Genomic DNA, 27876 nt, shown 5'->3' on the forward strand with positions numbered 1-27876 from the left:
GATGAATCTACCATTGATTTTGAGTAGCCTACCACATATTTGGATGGTATTTGAATAAGTTAAGATTGTAACTATTATTTTTATCATTAGGCCATTGGAAAAGAGAACTAGCCCACCCCCCTTTTTTCTTAATAGTTGCAAGCTGTAGTTTAAAAAAAGTTTTTGTGACTTTTAAAATTTTAATTTCATTAGTGGCAGTGGCAATGGCATAAGAGGACGATACAGCATGACGAAACCCTTTGGATGTTGGTGTCATTGAGACAGAAGCAGAATTCTTGTCTGCACCAACATCTAGGACACATCTTAGATGGCAGGGTGGCTTGCTGTGATGTTGGGACAAGTGATGGAGGCTCCTTCTAGCCATAGAATTATATTTCTAGTTTTATATTTGTTTTGATGCCTTGGATTTTATAATCAGTATGGAATTTATGCCAAATGATAAGTAAGCAGCCTACTCTTGTAATTATGGTGGGTGAATACTCTGAGTTATCACAATCAGGAAATTCCAAACCCTTTGGCATTTGTAGGGACCTCAAACAATTTCAGAGTGAAAGTATTGAAAAGGGACATACAATATAATAAAGACTAAAAATACATTTCATTTATTCTACTGGAAATAACTAATTTTGAATCTAATATTGTACATTGGTCAAAATCTAAGGTTATTGTTTGTTACATGTGAGCACTTAATCTGTGCTGGTAAAAATAGTTGTGAGAGATTTTTTTCTGTTTTTATTGTTTATGAAATTACATGTCTTTGCAAATAGACATGCTGCCAAAAACTATATGGATCCATTGTATTGATGATCATTAGTATTTAACCAAAATATATTATTTACAGACACAATGCCACTATCTCTTCTGCTTTGATAAGATATTTTTCACACCTGTTGGGAAATTTGAATTTTGTTTCCAGCAAAGTCAATTGGAAACACCAGCGAGGATGAACACGGAAGAAGCTAAATGAGGTTAATGGGGGCACTTTGGGAGAAACACCATAAGCATCTGAAGATGGCGAAAAATAAAACATACAAAATCTTAGTTACAGCTGAAAAAAGTGGTAGTGGTTCAGATGAGCAAAGTGAATATTCTTGCTGTAGGTCCTCCAGGTCTTTAAGCCGTTTGCTTTTTGACAAGATGAGAGCTCCTGAAATTTCAGGTCTGAATTGTTTCTTGTTGATGTTTTGTTCCTATATATCCACTTTCATTTTCTGCGGACCTTTTGTCCTGGATTTTTGTCTTTAGGTTTTCTCAGGTGAAATTTTTGACTCTAAAACTTGAGGCTTCAACATTACAGATTTCTCACTTTTAACTTGCATATATATATTTTCTGATTCCAGGCTGCAGATCTGGACAGCCCCTAGTATAAGAAAATTGCTTAAAGACACAAACAAACTAATAGGTATACACTAATGGTTTGATATTTTCCCATAGCTACATATGTGTGACTAGCAGTTAAGGCTAGCGTGGTTGTTCTAAATATATGCATGGTAGGATAAGGTTTGTAGTCAGCAGGTGTCAAACTGAGTGCATATGAAAATTTGTAGTGAGACAATATTTACAGTTGAGTACTCATTTTTGGACTAGGTCATAACACAACTCGCTACAACAACCAATTTGAGTTTCTGGTTCAAATCTGTGTTCACAGGATTTGTATTCATAAACCACTTGTTATCACTCTTTGCTTATAAATTTAAATGTCAAAAGTTTTCATTCATATTTTAATTTAAGGAAATTTAGAGGATCAGGGAAGATGCAGTTCACAATCCTTTCATCAATTATTAGGTTGACATCATTAAGCTATTGCTTAGCAGTGTTTCATCAATATCTGTTTTAATTGTTTTATTCTTTTGTGATATGCCAATGCAAGGTGTTGGACATCACATGAAGTTGTAAAGAGTCATTTTTGAAGTATTTTATAATATGATCTAATTGGATGAAACTAGTGAGTGTTTAACAACTACTAGTTTTTCTGTTTTTTGTCTGATACCTATCACCATATATGCACAATTTCACAACATGGAAATTTCTGGAGTTTAAAGTAATTATCTTCTTCTAGATGACATCAATATTCCTTTTATGTGTACTATTGGTAGGCTATAACATTCTAAGAAAATAACAAGCCATTCTTGTCAGACATAAAGGTAAACTGCCTTTTCTTATGCAGGATTGAGATTGCCAGAACTGGAAGGCCATATTAAGTTCCTTGATGTTTCTTTCAACTACCCTGCAAGGCCTGTGGTACGACTATTTTATCTTTTTCATCCACATGCAACAAAGTAAATCTATTCCTTTGGATAATAGCATTCTTTCATACTTGTTTGGAACCTTAAACTAAAAGCTAAGTTGCCGATTCGGGTTTGTGGACGGATTTGTGTTCGAGGTTCAAGTTTGTGGGTTCATGCAATCTTTTTTCCCATTTGGGTTCGTGGGTGGGTTCATGAGTGTGTGTGTGTGTATATACACACACACATATATATATAGTGATAGATAAGAGAAACATGCATAGTTGCAAAACAAAGTCATTTCATAGTATGAATAATTGTTGTTTGATCATTGATCAATGACAAATATCAATCATAAAACTAAATACTCGCTCATTAATCTATCTTCATGATTGTAAAGAAAATCATACATTGAATTACTAAATTGCAAAATATAGATTAGTTCATCAAATAATGAAGTTTGTAACATAATGATAGATGACAAGTGTATAGTAGTTTATCAATGAGCATAGTATCAAATCCTTTCAAGGGTCAAATGGATCATCAAAAAAGGAGGGATCAATGGCTTCATCCCCGGCTGCAACTATATCTAGGTCTCATCATTGGAACCCAAACTGGTTCCACTAGTCCCAGATGCTGCTATATCATCATCCTCCTGAACATGAGACATTAGATGAGTGAAATGTTCTTTATTAGGTTCCTTTTAGAGTTACATAATTAAAAATAAATAAAAAATCCACTCTTTAAAGTCTTTTTATTTCACATTTTGGATCCTACTGCCCCAAGTCCTCCTTGGTTCATCGTGGGTTCACTATGGGTTCACTCAAGTTTGGTCCAGCAAGGACCCGTGCAAACTCACAGTCCAAAATAAAGGACCTTGCCCGGACTTGCAATGAACCCGTATGCGAATCCGGACCCGCGTGGACCCGGACGTGAATCTGAGCAGCAAGGGACGAATTGACTTCGTAGACTAAAAGTAATAGGGGTTCTTCAAAGCACTTTTATCATTCCTTACCATGCCAAGAAGTGTATTTTACACTCCATACGAACTTGGGTTTTAAATGTGTGAGTGTGTGTAGTTGAATGCATGGGGAATATGGAATATGGCATTTTTACAAATATATCTCAATATAATAATATAAAATAGACAAATATAACAGTGGCACATCCTATGTGATAATTTTAACTTCTACAAGATGGTAGGACATTGAAAGCTCAAAAACATTAGGCAACTACAGGTTAATTCTCTTTGCTGGATTCAAAAGCTAGCAAATTTTTATGACTAGCATAGATCTATCTGAACATGGATCCAATATGCAATTAGCATTATCAAAAGCACTAGAGATGGCAATCCCAGCTAGACATGAGCATAGGAAGTTTTGAGCATGTAGATCAAGACCTCGAGTCTTTTGGATACATGTTAGTGCATACTATATCTATGTTGAGGTAGAACTTTTTCTGCATCATCTTGCGGTTTTGGATTTCTAGTTTGTAAACTATACTTGTTGAGCCAATGAGAAAATTGTACGCTTGGCATAATTTGATTGAATGTGCTTGGACATATGTACTTGGAATCTTCAGATTGGTAGAAAACAAGTTGGCACTATCTCAACATCCTTTATCTTGTAGATTTGATCAATTATTTGTGATGAGAGTGATGGAGTCCTAAAAATATGGGCGTCCATTTGAGCATCTTATACCAATACTAAAGACCCATTTTCTTCAAATCCTATTCTAGTGTTTTGACACCATACTTCAGGGAGTTTCCAAAGGATTTTCTTCAGCTAGAGAAATGAAGATGGAGTGTTAATTTGACATAGTGCAAGGCAGGAGAATCCCCAAAGGAGATGTCCGAGCTCCCAACAAATAACCACACAACAGAATATAAATTCTAACACAGAGATTTAGATCCAGAATAACACCAATTCTCATAACAGAATCATAAGATTTACAACAAACATGCCCGACTGTAAGGCCTTCCGGCTTATGACCAAATACATAAGCAATTACAGTAGTAATTATGCAAGACCTCACAACATCCAAACCCTAGCTAGCCCACATCCACAATCTAGTAGAAAACTCCAAGAAAAATTTAAACTTGTGATCGCAAGCCACCAAGCAACCTTCTTGTTTTCCAAGCCATAGCTACTAGCTCTGCTAATAGACTTTGCTCTCTTAGCTACTCCATCTTCTCCATGCTGGATGATAATGATTTAAGACTCCACAAGACCCTCTATTTATACCCAACTAACCCACAGGTTGGCCTAGCAAATTACAAATTAAATTAACCCCTACATTAAATAAACACTCGAACCACAAGTTGGCCTGATGTAAATAGAATACTCTAGAAAGAAAATTAAATACAAAATGCCTTAAGTTGGCTTACAAAAAATATTAAATGTAGCTAGGATGAAGATCCAAGGCCCAAAAAAGTGAGCACACATCTCCATATTGATCCATGTCACTATCACACACATTAAATACACTAAGTCAGTCGATCCAATCCGCAGAACACCAATCAGCATACCAAATTGCTGAGCATCACCAAAACCTCCAAGCATCGTTGCGCAACAATACAGGCCGAGTAACCCACATGCCGAGCAATACAGTATACGTTGAGTAGTGCGGTATAAGTCGAGTATTAGTATATGCTAAGCTCCTTCAGTGACCGAGCATGCGAGGCATTGCCAAGCAACAGTTTGCATCGAGCTCCTTCAGAGACCAAGTCGCTTGGTCAATACTGCAACCAAGAACTGCTCAATAACAACTGAGTATTGACCCTTCTTTGACCGAGTCCTCCAACTCTAAGGTCAAAACAACTCTAGCATGTAGGATTGCCAACTTACCTTGGATGCTCTTGCATCACCGAGCATGCGAGGCATTGCCAAGCAACAGTTTGCACCGAGCTCCTTCAGAGACCAAGCCGCTCGGTCAATACTACAACCAAGAACTGCTCAATAACAACCGAGTATTGACCCTTCTTCGACCGAGTCCTCCAACTCTAAGGTCAAAACAACTCTAGCATGTAGGATTGCCAACTTACCTAGGATGCTCTTGCATCACACACCCCAGGTGTGAAAAGATGTTCTTAAAAGCTAGAAGAACGTCTTGCGAGATTCAACACATAAATCCCGAACTAGTTCTTCACATACATATCCTTCAAGTTATCAACTTGCACACTCTTCCCTTTGTTCCACTTCTGCCAATTCTTTCTAGCAATAGTCACATGGTTGCTCTGCTTTTGCACATCCTTTCTCAAGGTAGCACAAGTGTATTTTCCACACTGATCTATAACCCTCTCAAAATCCTTTAGCTCCACTTAGCTCCCAAAGCTCAAGTTCCTCCTACCGAGTTCTTCATTCTGCAAAGGAATCAGTGAAAATTTCTTGCCACCTTTCCCAACTGTAAAAATATTCTTGACACAATCATGCATTGCCCTACAATCATACTGCCAAGGTCTACCAAGCAATATGTGACAACTACTCATGTCCACAATATCACACAACACTTGATCCTTATACTGCCCAAACTGAAAATCAACAAAACACTGCTCCTTGACTTCCAAAGCATGTTCATCTTGTAACCAATCCTTGACTTCCAAAGTAGTGGTAAAGGTAGCTATGCCTCCCAACCACATGGAACTCGTAGGCCGACTCCCACCGTACTGATGGAGATAGTGATTCGACCTCAAACACACGCAAGACAATCATCCAAGGCTAACACTCACGCCAAATAGTACAGAGGACTGAACCCAAGATAATGAGACAATGCAATACAATAGGTCCTGATCAGACACTCTATGGGTCTACTATGTAGGGAGTTTGGTGGAGAGTAAGTCGCTTGGAATCACGAAGCCGAAGCTAAATATCGTGCAGAATCAACATAACTCCACCAAGGTTACGAGAGAAGCCCCTTCACTGTCTACCCTACATACCCGTGCTTATCACATGATGAGTGCCTGTAGGCAATGCATATTCCCAAGCCAACCCCAATGAACATAACTCCACCGATGACAACTAGGAGATCGGGCCTTGTAAGCACCCGACAAATGCATGTTCACGTGCTCGTTTGTGGCACACCAAGAACACGAAGATAATACAGTCAAGGGTTGGAGGAGAACACAATCAAAACAACACTCAATCAAATACAAGATTGGGAGTACGGATGCGACATGCATCCCAATGCAAACATAAGAATGCAAGAAAACATCATTTTCGAAGAATTCCATAGAGTTTTTCCTTGTCTTTCTTGCAAATTCTTCCCTAATTATAGGTACTTGAATCTCAGTAACCTTTGATTCTTTGATTGATTTTTCTTTATTGTTTGGTTTGTTTTTCGGTTTTTTTTGTCCTAGGTTGGTTTGTCTTTTAATTCTGCTCATTTCGAGCTATTTTAGGCCTAAATTGAAGCTATATTTTAAGAGATAAAGAAAAATTAACTTGCAGGTGTGGTTTTTAACCCTAATTGCAAAACTTTATTCTTTGTTTAAAAGCCTACGATGTGGAATCAGTAGTCTATCAAGGCCTCTTAAAGTCATGAAATATAGGCTTTTTGTCAATCATTGCAAGTCATATTGGGTGTCTTTTACTTGTATTATGGCATCAAAAGTCCACCATTACATCTTTGCAAGGAAATATGTGAACTCAAATGAGCTTTTAATGCATTTGTGGGCTTTTTTAGCCTCATTACATGCCTTCACTTTAAAATTGAAATGCTTGTAATGTTCTACCTTCACTTTAAAGTTGAAATGCTTGTAATGGTGCATGAGAAATATGTTTTTAATAAATTTACACTTTCAAGTGGACTTTTTAAGCTTGTTTCCAAGTGCTATTATTGTTTTAAGGAAAACTTGTTTTAAATGTAAAGACTTTGTGTTGATTCAAGGTGTTGTATAATGACATTTTTTATATATTGATTGAATTTTATGCTTTGTCCAAGAGGGATTTGAGTTTAATCTTGTAATCTTTGTGCTGCATATCATATTTAGAGTTATAGTTCAATTTGAGTTTTTGGAATCTTTATGTTGTAGAAGGGCAAAATGTTATAGGTGATAGTGGTTGCAAATACTTAGAACCAAGAGACTTTGTGCTTCAGCTATAACTACTTTTATTAAAGTTAGTGTTTATTTAGTAGGAGACTCTCCACCACTCTACTTGTTTTGATTATCAAATCTTCATTTGGGATAAGTGCAAGAACTTGGGTTTCTCTGATCAGTCCATCAATATAAAGTAGATTGGTGTCTCTGGTGTCTTTGGTGTTGTTCTTACATCAACACTTGAGCCATCATGTTGTTCTAGCTTGGATGAAAGATCCATGGCTTCTCGTTTACGTACATTGTCTACCTAGTCAATAGATCATAAAATTGGTCTTATTTTGCAAACAAACCCAAACATTGAAGAACACAAAGATAAAATTTATCACATGATGGAGTCTACAAGGAGGTGGAAAGTTGAAAACAATTGAGGGTATAGAAAGATTTCAAGATTCGTTTCAAGAAGGTGCTAGAAAACCCATAAGAAGGTTTTGGGTGAGAATGAAAATAAGTAATTGATGATCAAATGCAAAGGTCAAAGTGCAGATGTTCCCACTTATTAATGTTGTAGCTTCGGTCAGAGTGATTTGATCAACAACACACACGCACACATTTGTATTATGTTAACATCATATTGATCAATACTACAAATCTAATTGGATCGATAATTCTAATTCTGTGTGGAACAATCAGCATTAAAATTTGTTATTGCAATTACTAATTGGCATAATTATAACAGGCAGATCGAATTCTTGGAATTGCTTAACAACAATGATTACTAGATGATTAATCGACACTTAATGCTCATTATTGCCATGGATTGGTGGCATTGGATCATCGAGAATGCCTCATGTAGGGACATGCCCTCTTATCACGTATATATATGTAATGTCCCCAATTTTGTTAGCATTAGAGTTTCAGGGATTAGCCTATTATTGTAATCCTCGTAGGCTAATTATTGTGGATAGAGGGTCTTTTGTGGCAGTGGCTTGGCTTGGGAGGGTCTTATCTTCTCCACAATTCAGTAAGCTACAGGTTGGTCTTTGTTTCGCTCATGTTGGATTTCATTTGGGCTTAGTTTTGTGTACTTACTATTTGTGGTAAGTTGGTGTTGATCGAGATGGACCCTTTCTATTTTTGGAAAGTGCATTTGGTCACATGGAGAACTAATAGTTATAATTCCTATTTCAAACAACGTATTTAAATGATGAGTATTTTGGGAGTTATTATATTTTTAGTGGCCAAATTATTATTAATTATTAAATGGCTTATTATAAAGTTATAATTTAACTTTATAATTACCCTTAAATTGAGAGTTGAGTTATCATTGGAAAGTGCCATTTATTAATTAGTTAAGCCAAGTCAAGTGAGAGAATTTAAAGGGTGCTTCTTGAGTGAAGTTACATTTTGGCAACGAAAGGGAATTTCGAGGTTATAAATACAAGCCCATTATTGAGAAAAGCACACTTGAATACATATTTGCTTTTGTTGCCTTTGTGGCTCTTTCCTGAGTTCTGATTTCTTCGCCCTTGCTATGGTATAAGAGTTAATTCTGAGTAGTGGCAATTCACAATTGAGGTATTGCGAATTTGATTTCTCAAAATTATTAATCTTCCATTTCTGTGTTACTGTTGCTTTGGAAGAAGTCTTTGTGCTAGGAGTTTTTGTCTTGCTGAAAGATTGAATTCTGAAGGGTTTGATTTGAAGATCTAGTAGCTTGAGATCTGCAATTAATCTATTGCTGAGATATAGTAGATTATTTGAATTTGTCCATTTCAAATTATGGTGTCATCTTTCTGTATGTGTTGTGATGAGGGCACAATCCAAGACCAAAATAAACACAACAGGGAAAAGGGGAATATTATTATTAGAAGTGATATGCTATTACATGTAGTACAATGAAAATAGACTCAAAGACATACCCTACGAGCTTCCAATTGTCTGATTCTAGAGAAAAATCCTCCTCACGGCACCCTCTCCCAAACACCACCAAAAAATTGCCTTTACAATGTCAGAAATGTCCTTAAGTAACCCAAATTAGGTTTAGGTTAGGAATACATTTTAGAATATGCCATTTGGCATCCATCGCCAAAATAGAAGGTTCTAGAAAACACGTCAGAACTCGGTGTAAAATTAGAAGAATCCAGAAATGGTAGTCTAACTTCTGGGAGGCATAATTTTTGATCCAAGACTCTGATTGACGAACCGTTTACATTTTCGGAAACCTCTCCAAGCGCTCTATATCCCTATGGACCAGATTCGCCATTTTTCAAGCCCGTACAAGGCCGTTTAGTGCCTCAAATCTGACTTTGAAGTACTCTTAGGAGGTCTCTAGACAACTTAAAACTACCATAACTTTTAAAGCGTAAAGCCTTTTGACCTAATTCTTTTTTAGGAGTGCTTTAAATTACAATTATAATCATCCGTCCAACTTACACCCTCTAACTCATCATAATTATGGCTCAATTACAAAATAATCTATTTTCTGCATTGGCATGTACCCCAAGGTGCTCAAAATCTCTAACCTAGAAAACCAATAGTGGAACTATGAGAGTTGGAATATTTATTTGACTCAAATGGGTATCCAAAAATGAAAACCTATTAAACATAAACTAACACTAAGCATATTTTTGGGTGATACAAGATGCCCTTACACCACTGGATGCTCCTGCATTAGACACCCAAGGTAGATTGAAAACCCAAATGGGCAACCTTCGTTGCGGATATCCAATTTGAATCTTCTATTGGTCGTCCTTTCCACTTCACTAGGTATTCTTCATACTGGCTGTTTTTGGTACTCCGACTCACACGACTATCTAGAATTTCTTCTATCTCTTCCTTCTGTAATGACCCCAACAGGTTATAACTTCTTCAAACACCAAAAATCTTTATAATTCAGTTGTTTGACATTTCGTCAAACACTTTGCAAGCAAGCTCTGATACCACTGTAATAACCCTCCTCAAATCTGCTCTCAAAGATGCTGATTGAAGGCTCAAAGAATTTTGTCAAACAATTCACATGCAAGAGACATATGACTGATATAGTATTTCAGTTTGCTTTAAATGACTTTTTCCAATTTGCATCAATGAGAATCTAGTGATAGAAGATTACAATGAACTACGCAATGACCTAACATGAGTGTGCTAATTTTGACAATATTCAGTGCATATATTATGATCTAAGCATGAGAAAAGAACACCTACAGCCAACTGGCATTTTTGCAAACAGTTGGTATGCAAACTATCTAGCTGATAAATAATGAGATTGAATTGCTTAAATGACATTAGCAACTATTAACTTTTTGATTGCAATCAAATTTCTAATACAATGATCATGAAATATGGCCAAGACTTTGGCATTTACATGGATTACCAAAATGACAATGCTGGTATAATGCACACTTACAGCTGAAACTTATAATACCCTTAAAAAAACAATACTAACAAGGGAACCTGGTTGTAGATGGCTGTAATAATTTTCCTTCAATGCTGCCCCTTCTGCTTTACTTTTTCAAACTGCTTTTTCGGCCTGCTTTTTCGTTTCTGCTTTTTCCGCTTGCTTTTTCGATTCCGCTTTTTCTGCCTGCCTTTTTAGTTCCGCTTTTTCCACTTGCTTTTTCGATTTCGCTTTTTTCGCCTGCTTTTTCGGTTCCGCTTTTTCGGACTGCTTTTTCGTTTCTGCTTTTTCGGATTGTTACCCTGTTGAATCTCAAGACCATATCTTTCAATGGCGTCAAGATTTTCAGCTTGAAGGGATTTCGTCCTTCAAACTATTGAGACATAACCTCCAGAAAATTCTCCAATTTCTTTGATATTTCCAACCATACTAAAAAGAAGCTCTTCCCTTTCTTTTATAGTGTTCTCACAAGAGCTCAATCTTTCGTTTTCTCAATGTGGGATAAAACATCACTCCCTTTATGTAACTTATGTCTCCAATGTGTTATAAAATAAAGGGGACTCTTTTAATTTAAATATTTTTCACAAACTATAGTCTATGCATTAATAAAGTTAAATGTTTAAATTTAACTTTATAAAATAGCTTTATCAATGCATAACAAATCTTATGAATGATAAACAAGTCTTCTTGCCGATTTTAAACAATTACCATCGACATACTGCTGCCACTGGATGTCCGACCATATCCAAGATGACTTACTATAAATAGTAAGTATGCCCAAAGTTGCTCAAAACCCCTCAAAAAAGACCTGCAACTGAAACTGTCTAGGCCAAATGGCCTCTAAGTACCTTTAATGTCCTAGTTTGCCTACGTGATCATGGGGAAATAGGCTAACGACAACATCATGCTATGAATGCTAAAAAGGGAACATTACAGTCCGCCCTTCCCAAAATTGCTTGTCCCCAAGCAATGGTCAAACAACAACCCAATCAATCCACTTGGATCCCAAATGTAGTCATGAACTATACTGTTGTCAGTCAACATAGGCTCCTACAACAACCTCTGAAAATTAACCAAGAGGAATCCATAATCAAATTGGCGAATACAACTCACCCAAACTCCAAAGTCAGGAACCCATGAGAAACAAGCTCTCGAAATATCAGAACCCAAGTAGAGTAGATAACCCAAACTGCCAACATAGTAAATACCATCAACACATCGCACTAGCCTATGTGGAATGTACAATCCAACTTTGCAATAATGGTGAACGCTCCCGAATGAAATTGTACCAAGTATGGAGAATCCACACACTGTACAACTCCTGCAGTCAACACAACTCTGCAGATCACCGGCCACTGTCTCATAACCATAACTCCCTTGCACCGCTGATGGTGAAAATACATCACAAGATAAACAGCAAGAAATGGAACCCAAACCAAATTTGCCTACCATCAACTCCTCAACACAAGGATCAAATGCTAATTGATGTACATACCTTGCAATATAATACTGATAAAAAGAACCAACCTCAGTCAATAGCTCACCATGAACAAGTGATACAACCCACTATGACTGATCACCAGTTAAGTCAGGAGATGTCATAGCCAAAGGCGTAGAATCAATAACAACAACTGCTGAAGCATCACTCCCAAACTCTTGCTCTAAGTCATGTATTATCAAGCTGTCAACCGCAGAACCTATCGCCATGTCATGACCATCACAACTCTCATCCCGAGGCGTCAAACCGTCCCATAACTGATGACAAGCACTAGGAACCAAAGTACATCTCTGTATCATCATCTCATCAACATGGTCATCAAAGGTAAATTGATGAGCATACCTCACAATGTAATGCGGATAGAATGCACCAATCTTAGTCAGTGGCTCAGACTGCAATTGATCATTAACCATGTTGGAACTAACTACTACCTCCGAAGACATCACCAAGGGAGTAGTATTACTAGCAGGAACCATGCCAACTGCCGGCTCACCAATATCACACATGATCTTTGATACAACATCTCTAGTCTCCGTGCCATCAGTACTAGAGGCCACCACCATGTCAGGCATACCACAACAATCTGCTGCAACACCCAACTCAACTGATCCTGACTCTAGTGGGAACGAACCCGATATGCCAATGTTAGTATCAAGGATGGATGCATTCCCATCTCCATTGTCTTTGACAATCTCGACCATGGACATCCTCGGGTCACCAGACACCACAGCTTGTCACTGTATAGAATCTGGTAAAGACTGCAGTCGCTCTAACTCCATGGTCACCTTAGCCAAATGAAATTGCGACTCCTCGAAAGCCAACTGTGTACTCTCAAGAATCTCAGAACTCATCTCGAGCTGCTGAGTAAGCTCACTCACCTCATCTTCCTTGGCCAATAATGCTTCATATGCTGTACTCCCCCACTCCATAAGATAATCTCTGTCGGCTACCAATTGCATATAATTCTGTCTCAAAATCCGAATAGCCTCCCATAAAGAGTGGATCTCTGTCAAGGAAAGATAACTGCCTCCCTGCTCATCACTAGTAGGAGAACCCCATCCATAAACTGCTAACAAAGCAGCATCAAAATGTTCGCAGGCAATAGCAATGTCTCGCTTGCCAACTCTCAGCTGACTAGACACATGATTGTGCCGATTGGTCGAACTCCTATATTCTATCCCTGGTACACTGTCCAAAGGAGCAACCTCAAAATAGCTATCATCTGTAATACTCAGATCCTGGGACTCTCCTGTAAACTCTGTCATCTCTGAGAAATCATCAACATGTGACCTGATTGTAAAAGGAAACTGAGTCCCTACTATATGCGCTAACTCCCGAATTGAGCTCACCTCAAGACAAAGCTCGTCCACATGTCTCTCAGAATCCTGGAGAGCCAACTGAATACACACCAAGGAATTCCGAGTATCCTCCAGCTCATGAGAAAGCCGGTCAACCTCCTCCTTCTTCTTCAATGCATCTAAACAGATCCCTGCAAGATTAAGGAGATGATTGCGATCCAAAAGTAGGTGTATGTAACTTACCTTCATTGCCTCCATGCCTTCCTTGATCTGCTGTAAGTCATCACAAGAAGAACCTGTCGTGACTCCTTTCTGTCTCTCCTGCAGTTGAATCATCCAAATGTGATTCTCAATCAATCCATGCATCTTGTCATGATGAGATAAAGCCGCGACAATATCCTTGTCCCCTGTCTTCAGCTGGCTTGCCAAACCAAGTGAAGAGCTACTAGCCTCTATCTCATGTGAAGAAGCATCCAACTGTGCTTGATACTCATTTTCTGCAAAGTCCTGAATGCTCACTTTCTAATCAACTGTACTATCCTCAAACATGACTCAACAGCTGTAACTTCATCCAGCCCAATTGTATTGGAATCACTATTTGTGTCAATCACGCAATCCGGTGTGCCTATGATATCACCTTCTGATGCAACTAGCTCAACCTGCACAACATCTGAAACCCCTTCTACCTATGAAGATGATGCAAATAAACCATTACCTAAAGATGTGTTAATGTCTCCCTGTATTGAATCAACATGTTTGTTAAACTCCTCATACAAATTTCTGCCTGTCATAGGGAAGGTACGATCCTTAGGCCTATCAAAACATTCAATCAGTCTCTCCTTAAACTCCACATAGGAGGTAATGTGTGTATGACCCATAGTGACCATACCATGATGCCACCACTTGTGTGTTAACCCATCCAGGTGAATTGCTGCATATTTAATAGCTTCTTCCTCAGGCATAGGGTTCATTTGAAAATATGTGTCAAGCTTTTGAAGCCAAGCTCTTGCTGTAGACTTCCCCGAGCCATCATAATATGGTAACTGAACTTTCCCTACTCTCTTTCGTAGCTCATAGCTCTGGTTCTTGTCATGTCCACGTGGCATATGCTTCATCCGCACATCTATATACTCCCTAAAGGTAATTGCAGCTATAAAATCTGGACCTTTGGCTTCCCAATCTCTCCTCAGCTGGTCCTGTATATCAGTGATTTGGGGCTCTGGTACGGGCTGCTCTGGAGCTCTAGGAGGAAATGTTGGAACCATGGGCCTCGAACTCACTATCCTAGTTTGCTGGGGTGCATGACCGAAATTGTTCTCAACTTGTTCGCCTCCATTATGTGCCCCATCTTGATTATTACCATTCTGATTATTTTCTCCAACCACATTAGCATTCAACCCCATTTGACGAGCCATCATTTGCATCATAAGCTCAAATCTCTGACTCTGTTCCTGTGCTCTTTGCTCTGCTGATCGCTGTCCCTGTGCTAAGGTGTCTAATAATTGTAAGAATCTTTCCTTTCCTTGATCTGGACCGGCATTCATTTTGTCAAACATTTTTCTCTCTATTTGGCTAATCCAAATTCCCAATAAGACCTCCACAGGATGGCAGAAAACTGCTCTGATACCACTGTAATAACCCCAACAGGTTATAACTCCTTCAAACACCAAAATTCTTTATACTTCAGTTGTTTGACATTTCGTCAAACACTTTGCAAGCAAGCTCTGATACCACTGTAATGACCCTCCTCAAATCTGCCCTCAAAAATGCCGATGAAAGCTCAAGGAATTTTGTCAAACACTTTGCATACAATGGGTCATATGACTGATATAACTTTTCAGGTTGTTGCAATAACTCTTGTTTCGATTTGCATCAAGGAAAATGCTTACAAAGACTCCAGATTTGTCTAAAAATTGACCTAACATGAATGACTTCAGTGCATATATTATGATCTAAGCATGAGAAAAGAACACCTACAACCAACTGGCATTTTTGCAAACAGTTGGTATGCAAACTATCTAGCTGATAAATAATGAGATTGAATTGCTTAAATGACACCAGCAACTATTATCTTTTTGATTGCAATCAAATTTCTAATACAATGATCATGAAATATGGCCAAGACTTTGGCATTTACATGGATTACCAAAATGACAATGCTGGTATAATGCACACTTACAGCTGAAACTTATAATACCCTAAAAAAACCAATACTAACAAGGGAACCTGGTTCTAGATGGCTGTAATAATTTTCCTTCAATGCTGCCCCTTGTGCTTTACTTTTTCAAACTGCTTTTTTGCCCTGCTTTTTCGGTTCCGCTTTTTTCGCTTGCTTTTTCGATTCTGCTTTTTCCGCCTGCTTTTTCAGTTCTGCTTTTTCCACTTACTTTTTCGATTTGGCTTTTTCCGCCTGCTTTTTTGGTTCCGCTTTTTCGGACTGCTTTTTCGTTTCTGCTTTTTCGGATTGCTACCCTGTTGAATCTCAAGACCATATCTTTCAATGGCATCAAGATTTTCAGCTTGAAGGGATTTCGTCCTTCAAACTATTGAGACATAACCTCCAGAAAATTTTCCAATTTCTTTGATATTTCCAACCATACTAAAAAGAAGCTCTTCCCCTTCTTTTATAGTGTTCTCACAAGAGCTCAATCCTTCGTTTTCTCAATGTGGGATAAAACATCACTCACTTTATGTAACTTATGTCTCCAATGTGTTATAAAATAAAGGGGACTCATTTAATTTAAATATTTTCCACAAACTATAGTCTATGCATTAATAAAGTTAAATATTTAAATTTAAATTTATAAAATAGCTTTATCAATGCATAACAAATCTTATGAATGATAAACAAGTCTTCTTGCCGATTTTAAACAATTACCATCGACATACCGCTGCCACTGAATGTCCGACCATATCCAAGATGACTTACTATAAATAGTAAGTATGCCCAAAGTTGCTCAAAACTCCTCAAAAAAGACCTGCAACTGAAACTGTCTAGGCCAAATGGCCTCTAAGTCCCTTTAATGTCCTGGTTAGCCTACGTGATCATGGGGAAATAGGCTAACGACAACATCATGCTATGAATGCTAAAAAGGGAACATTACACCTTCTTAGAAATAGGAATTGGACATGACTTCGACATCAACTCCTCATCTGCACCATTATCATGATATTCTGTTAAGTTTGCAATATTAAAAATAGGAGAAATGTGAATCCCATCTGACAAATCCACCTCATATGCATTCCCTGAATCATGTTTCTTCAAAATTTTGCAGGGGCCAAATTTCTTCATCTTCAGCTTGTTGTAGGTACCCATTGGAAATCGTTCCTTCCTCAAATATACCATAACCTGATCTCCAACTTGGAACACTTTATGTCTCCTCTTTTGATTTGCCCTAGCCTTATATTATAGGTTCATCTTGGTAATATGTGCTCGCACCTCCTGATGTAGGTTCTTGACATGTTTAGTAAAGTCTTCTGCCTCAACACTTGTCCTCGTCCCTTGCTCCATCTTCCTCAACTCTGGTGCAGTCCTTGGACTACTCCCATACACAATTTGGAATGATGATCTACCAATACTCTTGTTCACAGAATTATTGTAAGCAAATTTTACTTGTGGTAGAACCAAATCCCATCCCTTGGGCTTATCTCCTACTAAACACCTTAGCAAATTGCTGTCAGCAACCTGCATTACTGTCAGCAACAACTGTCTCCTACTTAATGTATGTGCAACCCTATTAGACCTTCTGCCTCTATGTTTTAACACAAATGTATAGCTTTGCATGAACTCTACCCATTTCAAATGTCTCCCATTCAATTTACCTTGGCTATTTAGGTATTGCAATGCCTAGTGATGAGTATACAAGACAAATTCTTTTGGCAGCAAATAATGCCTCCATTTCTTTAAGGCTTGAACTATTGCATAGAACTCCTGATCATAAACAGAGTACTTCTTTGCATCATTTAATTTTTCACTAAAATAGGCAATAGGTTCACCTTCTTGGCTCAACACTACCCCCATAGCACTGCCACTGGCATCGCAGTCCACCTGGAATACCTTGTTGAAATCAGGAAGTGCCAACATAGGTTGCTTCGTCACCTTCTTCTTCAGCAATTCAAAACTCCTTGCAGCTCCTGTAGTCCACTTGAACTCTTTTCTATTCCCCCTCATTGTTTCAGCTAGGGGGGCACATATGCTATTGAAATTCTTAATGAACTTTCTGTAAAAACTAGCCAGACCATGAAATGACCTCACCTCAGTAGCAAATCTTGGAGTAGGCCATTCCAAGATGACCTTCACCTTCTCTGGGTCCATTTTGTGACCCTCCGCTGATACAACAAACCCCAAATAGACTAATTCCATTTTGACAAAGCTACATTTTTTCAAATTAATCAACAATTTCTCTTCCCTCAACCTTTCAAGGACACTACAAATGTGCAATAAATGCTCATCCAAAGATTTATTGAAAATCAAAATATCATCCAGATAGACAATAACAAATTTCCCAAAAATTTCTTTAGTACCTCATTCATAAGCCGCATGAAGGTGCTTAGCGCATTGGTCAGTCCAAAGGGCATGACTAACCACTCATATAGACCCTCCTTGGTCTTGAATGCAGTCTTCCATTCATCTCCCTTTCGTATCCGTATCTGGTGATAACCACTCTTGAGATCTATTTTTGTGAAGTACTGAGCTCCATTCAAACAGTCCATAAGATCATCCATTCTTGGCAAAGGGAACCAATACTTGATGGTTATTCTATTTATAGCTCGAGAGTTTGTACACATTCTCCACTCTCCATCCTTCTTTGGTGCCAGCACTGTAGGTACTAGGTACTACACATGGACTCAGGCTCTCTCGAATCAAACTTTTCCTCAACAACTCTTGAACTTGTCTCTTCAACTCCTTAGTCTCAGTAGGAGTCATCCTATGAGCAATCTTGTTAGGCAAACTAGCTCCAGGGACTAAATCTATTTGATGACTGGTTTTTTTTATTGGTGGCAACTCTTTCGGAACATTATCAGAGATGATATCCCCATACTCACTTAATAGACCTAAAACTTCAAGTGGAATTTCACTACTACCTTATCTTTTCTAGGAATTAAAGCGTAACACACATGCTGATGTTTCATGCCATCCAGAAATTTTCTTCCATCAACAAGACATACCCTAGCACTATTGCATACCTTTTCACCATTCTTTATCATGGGCTTCAATTTGTGGCAAGCTCCATCCTTTGTCAGAGAATATGTATTTGCATGACCATCATGTATAACATGCCTATCAAACTGCCATGACCTTCCCAACAGTAAATGGGAGACATCCATTGGAATGATGTCATAGAGAGCCTCATGATGGTAACTCCCAATCTTGAACTTTACCAAACATTGCTCACTAACCAGGACCTTATGATCATTTTGCACCCAAGCAATCCGATAGGGTTGGGGGTGTTTCTCTCTCTCTTGAGTTTTAGCTTTGAGACCATCTCCTCTGACACCAAGTTGTCAGTGCTTCCATCATCAATAATCACATCACAACATTTACCCTTGCACTTGTTGCTGGTACTAAACAAACTCCTTTGCCCACGTTCAGTTTCACCACTCAGTAAGACCCTTTCATTAACTAGAACCCCTCTTTTTGCATCCCCTAAATGTGTTGATTGTGCATCATCATCCACATGAGCAGCTCTTGCTTGACTATCATCTCTCCTATTTGTCCTTCCTTGCCGTTGAGGACATTCGGAGGCACGATGACCTTCTTCATTGCAATGAAAACAGGTACCACAAAAGCCTCCTCTTCATTAACCTTGTCCACATCCTCTACCTCTTCCTCTCTGATCTACAAAGTTTTGATCACGGGAGCGATTGAAACCCTCGTTCCTCTTGTTTTGGTTGGTACCCACATCTTCATTTTTCTTATGATTCTCATTTCGGCCTCCAAATTACTTGCCACCGCCCCTTCCTCCTTGACTGCGCCCTCTTTGCCTTCCATCAAACTTTTTGTTTAACTTTTGAACTCGCAAGGCAAACTGGTATGCCTCTTCAATGCTAGTCATTCTAATCAGACTTAACTCCTTCTGAATGCTAGGTCTTAACCCACTAAGGTAACGGGCAACCTTCTCCTTGTTTGCTTTTGCATGCCCTGCCCTAATAAGGACTCGGTAAAATTCCTCTGTGTATTCCTGGATAGATTTTTCCGCTTGCTTTAACGCTTGCATCTTCTTGAACAAATCAAGCTCATAATCAACAAGAATGAACTACTTCTTTAGTTTGTCCACCATGCGATCCCATCTTGTGATTTTCTCCTTTGCTCTTATATTTCTTTCCAACTAAATCTCTTGCCACCAGATTTTGGCATGGACTTTCATTTTGGCCTTTTCAAACTTAACCCTATCAAGGTCCCCGATATCCTCATACTCAAAATATTCCTCCAGCTCATTGATCCAGTCAATCAACTCATTCGGGTTTAGATTTCCCAAAAGCATGCCGACAACAATTTTAGGTCTTTTCCCAAGTTTGGCAATGGCCCTAAAAAGATTCTCCTCCGCCTGGTTCAAGACTTCTCTGTCTCCTTCCCCTTCCTGCCCAATATTTCCTTCTTCATTTTCTTCTTCTCTTTGGTCACCTACAACAACATTCATCCCTCTACAGATCTCCTCTTGCAATTTCTGGACTTGTTTTTGGAGGGCTCTAACATCAGGAGCAACAACTTCGGCCCTTCCACCACGCTCCCTTCATGGAGGCATCTTCTTGTATCAAAACCCACAACCACATAGTCCTGCTGCAAATTGCCTCACAGTCAGCGCTCTGCTTACACACTCAGGAAAACTAGGCTCTGATACCGCTTGATGAGGGCACAATCCAAGACCAAAATAAACACAACAGGGAAAAGGGGAATATTATTATCAAAAGTGATATGCTATTACATTCAGTACAATGAAAATAGACTCAAAGACATGCCCTACGGGTTTATATTGGTTTGATGTTGGAAAAAAATCCTCCTCATAGTACCCTCTCCGAAACTCCATTAAAAAACTGCCTTTACAATGCCAAAAATGTCTTTAAGTAACCCAAATTAGGTTTAGGATTAGAAATACATTTTAGAATATGCCATTTGGCATCCACCACCAAAATAGAAGGTTTTAGAAAACAAGTCAGAAGTTGGTGTAAAATTAGAAGAACCTAGAAATGATAGTCCAACTTCTGGGAGACATAACTTTTGATCCAGGACTCCGATTGACGAACCGTTTACATTTCCGGAAAGCTCTCCAAGTGTGCTCTATAGCCCTATGGACCAGCTTCGCTTGTTCCCCATTTTTTTGGACCGTATAAGGCTGTTTAGTGCCTCAAATCTGACTTTAAAGTGCTCTTAGGAGGTCTCCAGGCAACTTAAAACTACCATAACTTTCAAACCGTAAAGCCTTTTGACCTAGTTCTTTTTCTGGAGTGCTTTAAATTACAATTATAATCATCCCTCCAACTTACACCCTCTAACTCATCATGATTATGACTCAATTACAAAATAACCTATTTTTTGCATTGGCAGGTATCCCAAGGTGCTCAAAAACTCTAACCTAGAAAACCAATAGTGGAATTATGAGAGTTGGAATCTTTATTTGACCCAAATGGGTATCCAGAAATGAAAACACATTAAATAGAAACTAACGCTAAGCATATTTTTGGGTGATATAGGATTGCCCTTACACCACTAGATGCTCTTGCATCATGCTTTTGCTAGAAGACATTAAAGATCTAGGAGAAATTAACAATAATAACTACTGTGTATTACATCTCTATTTTGGGGCTCATATCTTTGTTATTGTGAGCAAATTGCTGCTGCAAATTAAGGCGACTTTTAGTACGGGATTGTCTCTGCCTTGACATCAAGAAATCTGGTTTTTGGCAAGGGTTTTATCTGCTGCAGATTGCTACTGTGCATTTTCTTTTAGAGTATCCAAGGGCTGTCAACTTGGGTGACTATCTGTGTGGAGGACGATTGCATTTCTTGTGAGGGCAGATTGCCCTGTCGGGTTACTAGATGCTACAACCGACACTAGTACATATGTTGCCACTGCCTAGACGTTGCTGCTAGAAAATTGTCCCATTTATTATCAGTCAATCTGTGTGTGGAGGTGCTGCAAGATTGGGACACACATGACAATATTGGAAAGGGATACTTAAGTGCTTAGTTTACCATGCAAACTGGATTGAGCAGGTCTGTTCAAACTATAGTGGGCTCTAGTACAAATCGATTGGTTAGGAGCAGTGACAGGTTCATCTTTAATCATAATTTAATGCAACATTGATTGGTTTTCAAATTTGCAAGTCGATATAAATTTGTGAGTGTGCATCTTCTGTTAATAATTACAATTCCTGGGCTGCAATTCATTAAAGGCTGGATATTTTAGTGGCATACTGTCATTTACATTACCTTCAGCATTTTGTCTCTATGCATATATTTATTCAACATAAATAAAAACTTAAGTTAGCATTTCAAATTACATTGCCGGAAAGTTTGTTTGACAAGTGTTTGCCAAAATGCCAAACATCTGATTAGTGTTAAAAATTGGTGAAATTGGAATTGTTTAAGTTATAACCATACTGAAGGATTTTACAATGTACAATCAGATTGCTGTAAATTGAAACACACAGAAATACAACAGTGCTATTACAAGTTGCCGTGATATCTAACACTTACATTTGCATTTTATATCGAAAGTAATCACAAAGATATTTTGGCAATCACCTCTTCATTAATAAATTTGTTTGAATGATATGATAATTTTCTACACGCGTCTGTATTTTTTCTATGTACAAGTCCGTATTTACATTTCAATATTCCTTTTTTTCAATTTCTCTTTAACTTTGTATTCTCCGTATGCCTATTCATGAAAGGAGGTATCTTTTTGAATGGATACAACCTCTTATAAAGGTATGGTCATTTGTTAACCAACTACCTTTAACTTAAAACTTTAATTTGCTGCCTTTTCTAATTTTCTGTTCTTCATAATGTTAAGATTGGATCAGATTTATCTGTCTAGAGGATTTTATTTTTGTTTATCCCACATGGGCAAAAAGGAAAAAACAATCATGGAAAAATAAGACATATAAATAGAGGATTTCAATTTGTAAAGAGGTCTTCGCAGATATTTGGAATTTTGGAGTCTGTTAATACTCAAGACTGTTTTGTTTGCATGTTTCAAATGTTGTAAAAGAGAAATTTCAGAGTTTGTAATCAATTGTAATTTGTAAATTTTGATTTGTGCTGGCTTGGTGCTCGTGTTATTGAGTGGGTTTTCAAATTTGAAACAGTTGGTGCTCTTAAAATAGGGGTTTGGTGACTCTCAGCGTTGGTGCCCTTAAACATTGTAATTAAAGTTATTTGTGAGGTTGGATTAGGATAGTAAATCCTAGCACTTTCATACCGCAGGTTTCCCCATCCTGAGTTTCCACTTAGATATGGTGCATTATTTCTTTTGTGGTTGCATCTCTGTTGGTTTCACTTACAATTGCTTTTAGATCTCAGTTCATTAATTTTTATTAAAAAATTTAATTGCACTAAAAAGTTTGTTTCTACTACTGATTCACTCCACTTCCACACCTCACTTCCCCCTCAGTAGTAGAATTGTGTTCTTTAAAATCATCCATTTTTTTGTTTTCATCCGTTGCACTTATGAGTTGTAATTTCAAGCTTGCATAGAGTAACACTACATTTGATACATTAGTGTCATCTCTTGCAGGTTCCTGTCTTGCAAAATGTGAATTTATCAATTGCTTCGGGTGAGCTAGTTGCATTGGTAAGTTCTAGGGTATATTTTTGTTTTATAATATTTCACCTGTTGTGTGGACCCATAAGTTGTGTGTACAACTCTAAGCAGGTTGGTCTTAGTGGTAGTGGCAAGAGTACTCTGGTTAATTTACTTCTGCGCTTGTATGAACCAGCAAGTGGACAGGTATGCATTTGCATTTCATGCACATTTGTTGCTGCAAAAAATGATAAATAGAATATTGTGTAGCTCTGCTGGTTTGGAAATTGCAAGTTGAAGCCTTTAAGAATTGTGTTTGGAAAGTTTCCCCAACCATTCTTGATCAAGATTGATTCAATTCCCGGAGATCAGTTTAGTTTTATTTGATTGTGTTCTAGGCTATCTAATTTTCATTAGAAAGATGTCTCAGCTTGTGACTTAAATTTCCAGTTCCATGTTTTATTTTTATTCACTCTTCTGGTGTGATTTAAAAATAATTTTTTATATGTGAGAAGAATTATCAATATATGACTCTCTGACACCCTTTCTTATATTAGATTTTATATGTTTTGCATTGCCTTTTGGTCTCTAACATCTCAAGACTCAATCTCACAATGTGTAAATGCAAATATTTAATTGCTTTCTTAGTAGGCCTGGTTCCATTTCCAAGTCGGCATGCATCTGAACAAATGTTATATTTGAAATCAAACATTTCAAAGCTGGTTCACCTTGTTTATACTGAGGTGATGTGAAACATCTTTGCAGATCTTAGTTGATAGAATTCCTTTGAATGAGCTTGATGTCATGTGGCTTCGGTCAAAGATTGGTGTTGTGAGTCAGGTATGTTCATTAAAAACTGTAGTGTAATCATAGACCAGTGTTATACTCGTACAGTATTGAAGCGAGGTGAAGCTAAAAATCATATGCAGGAGCCACGTCTTTTCAGTATGGACATTGCTTCCAATATAAGTTATGGGTGTACAAGGAAAGTTAGTCATAGTGAGATTGAATGGGCAGCCAAACAAGCTCACGCACATGAGTTTATAATTTCCTTGCCAGAGGGTTACAAAACTCTCATTAACAATGCTCGTCTTAGTGGGGGACAGAAACAACGTATATCTATTGCTAGAGCTATTCTAAGAAAACCAGCAGTTTTAGTACTCGACGAAGCAACCAGTGCTTTAGATGCTGAAAGTGAGAATTATATAAAGGTATTGCTGATGAATAGGTGGCAGTATATAAATTATTTATTTATTGACTTGGGCTATGGTATGGATCTCTGTCATCAATTCAATGTCACATAAATATTTCACTTTATGTTTAAGATATAGTAGATGTATCTTATCCTTGTATAAACTCTTTACAGAAAGCAATTGAAAGAATTATGCATAACGATGGTAAGAGGAAACGAACAGTACTGGTTATTGCCCACAGGTGATTTCATTTTGCCCATAGACAAGTTCAGTTCGCTCATCCTTTTCTTTAATGAAATGGGGATTTTGAATTGTTTGTAGGAAAGGTCAACAGTCAGCTGACATATTTTATTTACCATCTTAATGTCAACTGATAGTAACTTATTTTGCAGGTTATCCACAATACGTGCAGCAGACAGGATTGTTGTCATGGAAAATGGGAGAATTGTGGAGGTTATATTGCATTTACAGTTTAACTTCAAAATTGTATTTAGAAAATTTTCAGCAGGATTTGACGTAAACTTTATTTTGTTGCTCTTAGGATCTCAGCAACACACATCTACCATACAGTTTCATAATATAAATTTCACTTATCTCATACTGAATACATGAAAGTAATTTTGTATATCATGAAGGCCACTAGCAGTAAAGTTGGGTGTTGAATTTTACTTGGAAGTTTGATTATTCATTTCATAGGGAAGTTAAAACTCTGAAACAGAAACACATTTGTACTGGGAGAATCCATTTAGAATAACGAGTATGAGAACTAATGAAGAGCTTGTGTAGTATATACAACATGCGACCTTATATAGATTTACTGTTAATATCTAGCATAGACATGATCCGAAATGTTTCATGGGCCTTGCAAAACATTATGATTTGAAGTCTACCATCTGAATTTGATTAGAGAAGGTTTTCTTAATTTGGCTATGCATGCACAAGCCATGATGGCATTTTTAGATAAGGAGGCTCTATTTTGTTTCTATGATCCTCTATATGTTTTAGTTATTGACACAGTAAACTGATAATTTTTTTGTTTTGGAATGTTTGTTGTATATTCAGATGGGTAGCCATGATGAGCTTCTAAAAAACAAAGGAAAATATGCAAAATTAACAAGCCGACAAATCAGCTCTATCACATGATGTTGGTTATATAATATCAACTACCAAGTTTCAAGAGCCTGAATGGAATGAAGGTCATCCACAAAGGACCACATCGGGACCTAAAGGCAGTCTATAGATTTTGTAATTAAATTGCCCATACAAATTTCTGCCATGCTGGATTGAAACATCTCTCTCTCTCTCTAGATGCAGAAGACCATTGGAGCTAAATAGTATTTTATGCAATCCTTTTCCGAGATCAATTATTGATGGCATGATCATTGGTGTATATTACTAGATCGTACAGAATATATTTTGGCATCAACTGATACTATTGATGATGTCATGATGCATATTACTAAAATGTACTAGATATTTTTAAGGATCTGAAGCAAAATATACAAGAGAAAAGAAACAAGAAGAGTAAGGGGGGTTAAAGTCTTAAAGAATTCATAACTTATCTAAATGTAAGTTGTTATATGCAGGCCTGAGAGGCTCGCTCATTCATCAATGCATAATAAATTGAAATTCTTTCTTGTCTCAAAAGCAGGTTATGTATAGTCCATTTTATATGATTTTGCCAATTGTTCATACTAATCTATAATGGAAATGGTCCATCCATAAAGGTTTAGAACAGGTAAAAAAATTCAGTGACTGTTTAAATTGATTTGTCCAGTTATTAACTAATGAGGTTATGTTCTGATCCATTTTACACGAATGTTGATTCTAAATAGTGGAAGTGGACCTTGAAATAAGTCTATATCAGAAATTTCAGTGATAATTTTAACTTCATTTATTTTACTCAACCGTTAAGTGTATTTGATTTCTCATAAATTTATTACATGGTTACAGTTTTTTATTCAAAAATAAGCTTCTGGTTTTGATCGTGTCGGTAAATCAATGTTTTGGATCACATTCTGTGATCCATCGTCAGGATGAAAGAGTGCAGGAGATGTGAAAAATGTAAGATGCAGGATCATACTCTAGAGAAATATGATGGACAATGGACTTAGTCTTAGTCTGCATCTTACATTTTTCACATTTCATTAGGAGTGTGATCTGAAATGTTGATGCTAAAACTATATACACAATTAAAACGAGAAAGCTTATTTTTGAATTCTAATGGATTGTGGATCTGATTACGCTGAATATCTTTTTGGTAAAATGATATGCATTCCATCACATTTTGCTTTTCCAAATGTTTTACGTGAGTAAAGTAAATATAAATTAATCCAATCAAGTTCTCTATACTCTTACATTTTTAAAATCAAAATATCTGGACATCAATTGAAATGGATAGCAAGAGAAATTTATTATGATATGTTAAATTCTATTTTAATTTTTTAATTATTGGAAAACAGTTTACAATTATGACTCGTTCGAGCAATTAAATGCAACAAATAGTTACAATGAAAGAAGAAACATGAGGAAGAAACTGACTGTCAACAGCACCCATCGATCAAATAAGAAAATAGTATTGAATATAGCTACCATAACCTGTCAAGAACATAGCTGAACAGTGTGAAGGAACTCGAACAAAGATCTATGTATGAGCAAGAGCGAAAACCATATCAAAATTCTTTGTAACCAATACCATGTAACAACCAAAAGAGCCCCAACAGAAGAAACATGAATGATTAATGTCATAACTAGATACTAAACGGGGATGCCAAATCGAAAAGATACTAGTCCTATCCAAATATCAAGAACATAGAAACATGATTGGTATTAAATGTAGCAGAATAATGCTCATCACTTTTCTTCTCGATCTTATTGTCCAAGCATTCAACAAACGCTTCAATTTTTCTCTGAAAATACTAATACATGGAATGAACACACTTCTCAATTGAAGATTTAGGGTAATATGTAAATGGAACAGGACGAAATGAAGTGAAATCATTTTCAGAATCGGAAAAATACCTAATGGCAGCAGGAATAAGATGATTGCTACGGATATTGTCCTTATCAAACTATGCAACAAAGAGAGGATCCTTTTGTTGCCTTATCCGATCAAATAAAAATACTTCCTCCATGTTCCATTATGGGATTAATAATATTCTACTTTCCTTGACAATTTGTCTACACTAGGTGTAACATAATCCAACGTTGATATTAACATAATGTGGCATTGTATTGGATGACCTCTACACGTCCCCTTGCCATCAACCACAATGCCTTAAATTCTTTACACTGAATGAATTTCTCATTTAACAAGAAAAATATGTGCAACAATGGTTGTTTCATCTTCATAAGGAAATCCATTTATCAATGTTCACTCTAATACCGAGGCCCTTTTATGCCTTTATCTCCAAAGGTATTGTGATGTTCATGTTTTAATATGGGATTTAATAATAATTAATATTAAAATAATAAAATACAAGTAGAA

The 27876-nt window shown here is 37.3% G+C and overlaps 1 protein-coding gene and 1 long non-coding RNA gene across 3 annotated transcripts in view; one reads left to right on the forward strand and one right to left on the reverse strand.

The window, feature by feature from the left end:
- ABCB26 (transporter associated with antigen processing protein 1) overlaps window positions 1-26036 on the forward strand; it is a 163623-nt gene extending 137587 nt beyond the window's left edge. For both annotated transcript variants that reach the window (XM_089822596.1, XM_089822597.1), the window contains 8 exons: window positions 2168-2241; window positions 23191-23247; window positions 23329-23403; window positions 23962-24036; window positions 24126-24407; window positions 24563-24630; window positions 24782-24842; window positions 25452-26036. In XM_089822596.1, coding sequence (XP_089678722.1) covers window positions 2168-2241; window positions 23191-23247; window positions 23329-23403; window positions 23962-24036; window positions 24126-24407; window positions 24563-24630; window positions 24782-24842; window positions 25452-25532 — 773 coding nt within the window. In that variant the 3' untranslated portion in view covers window positions 25533-26036. The remainder of the gene's footprint in view (window positions 1-2167; window positions 2242-23190; window positions 23248-23328; window positions 23404-23961; window positions 24037-24125; window positions 24408-24562; window positions 24631-24781; window positions 24843-25451) is intronic.
- A 773-nt stretch (window positions 26037-26809) lies between these two features.
- On the reverse strand, window positions 26810-27522 carry LOC149569883 (uncharacterized). Its single transcript, XR_016361778.1, has 2 exons — window positions 27411-27522; window positions 26810-26987 (listed from the first exon to the last, which is right to left on the reverse strand). It is a non-coding gene; the product is annotated as an uncharacterized LOC149569883 (long non-coding RNA).
- Window positions 27523-27876: the final 354 nt, after the last annotated feature.

The sequence above is a fragment of the Cupressus sempervirens genome, chromosome 3 (assembly GCF_028749045.1).
Source record: "Cupressus sempervirens isolate cs-2001-9-10 chromosome 3, ASM2874904v1, whole genome shotgun sequence".
NCBI classification, from domain to species: Eukaryota; Viridiplantae; Streptophyta; class Pinopsida; order Cupressales; family Cupressaceae; genus Cupressus; species Cupressus sempervirens.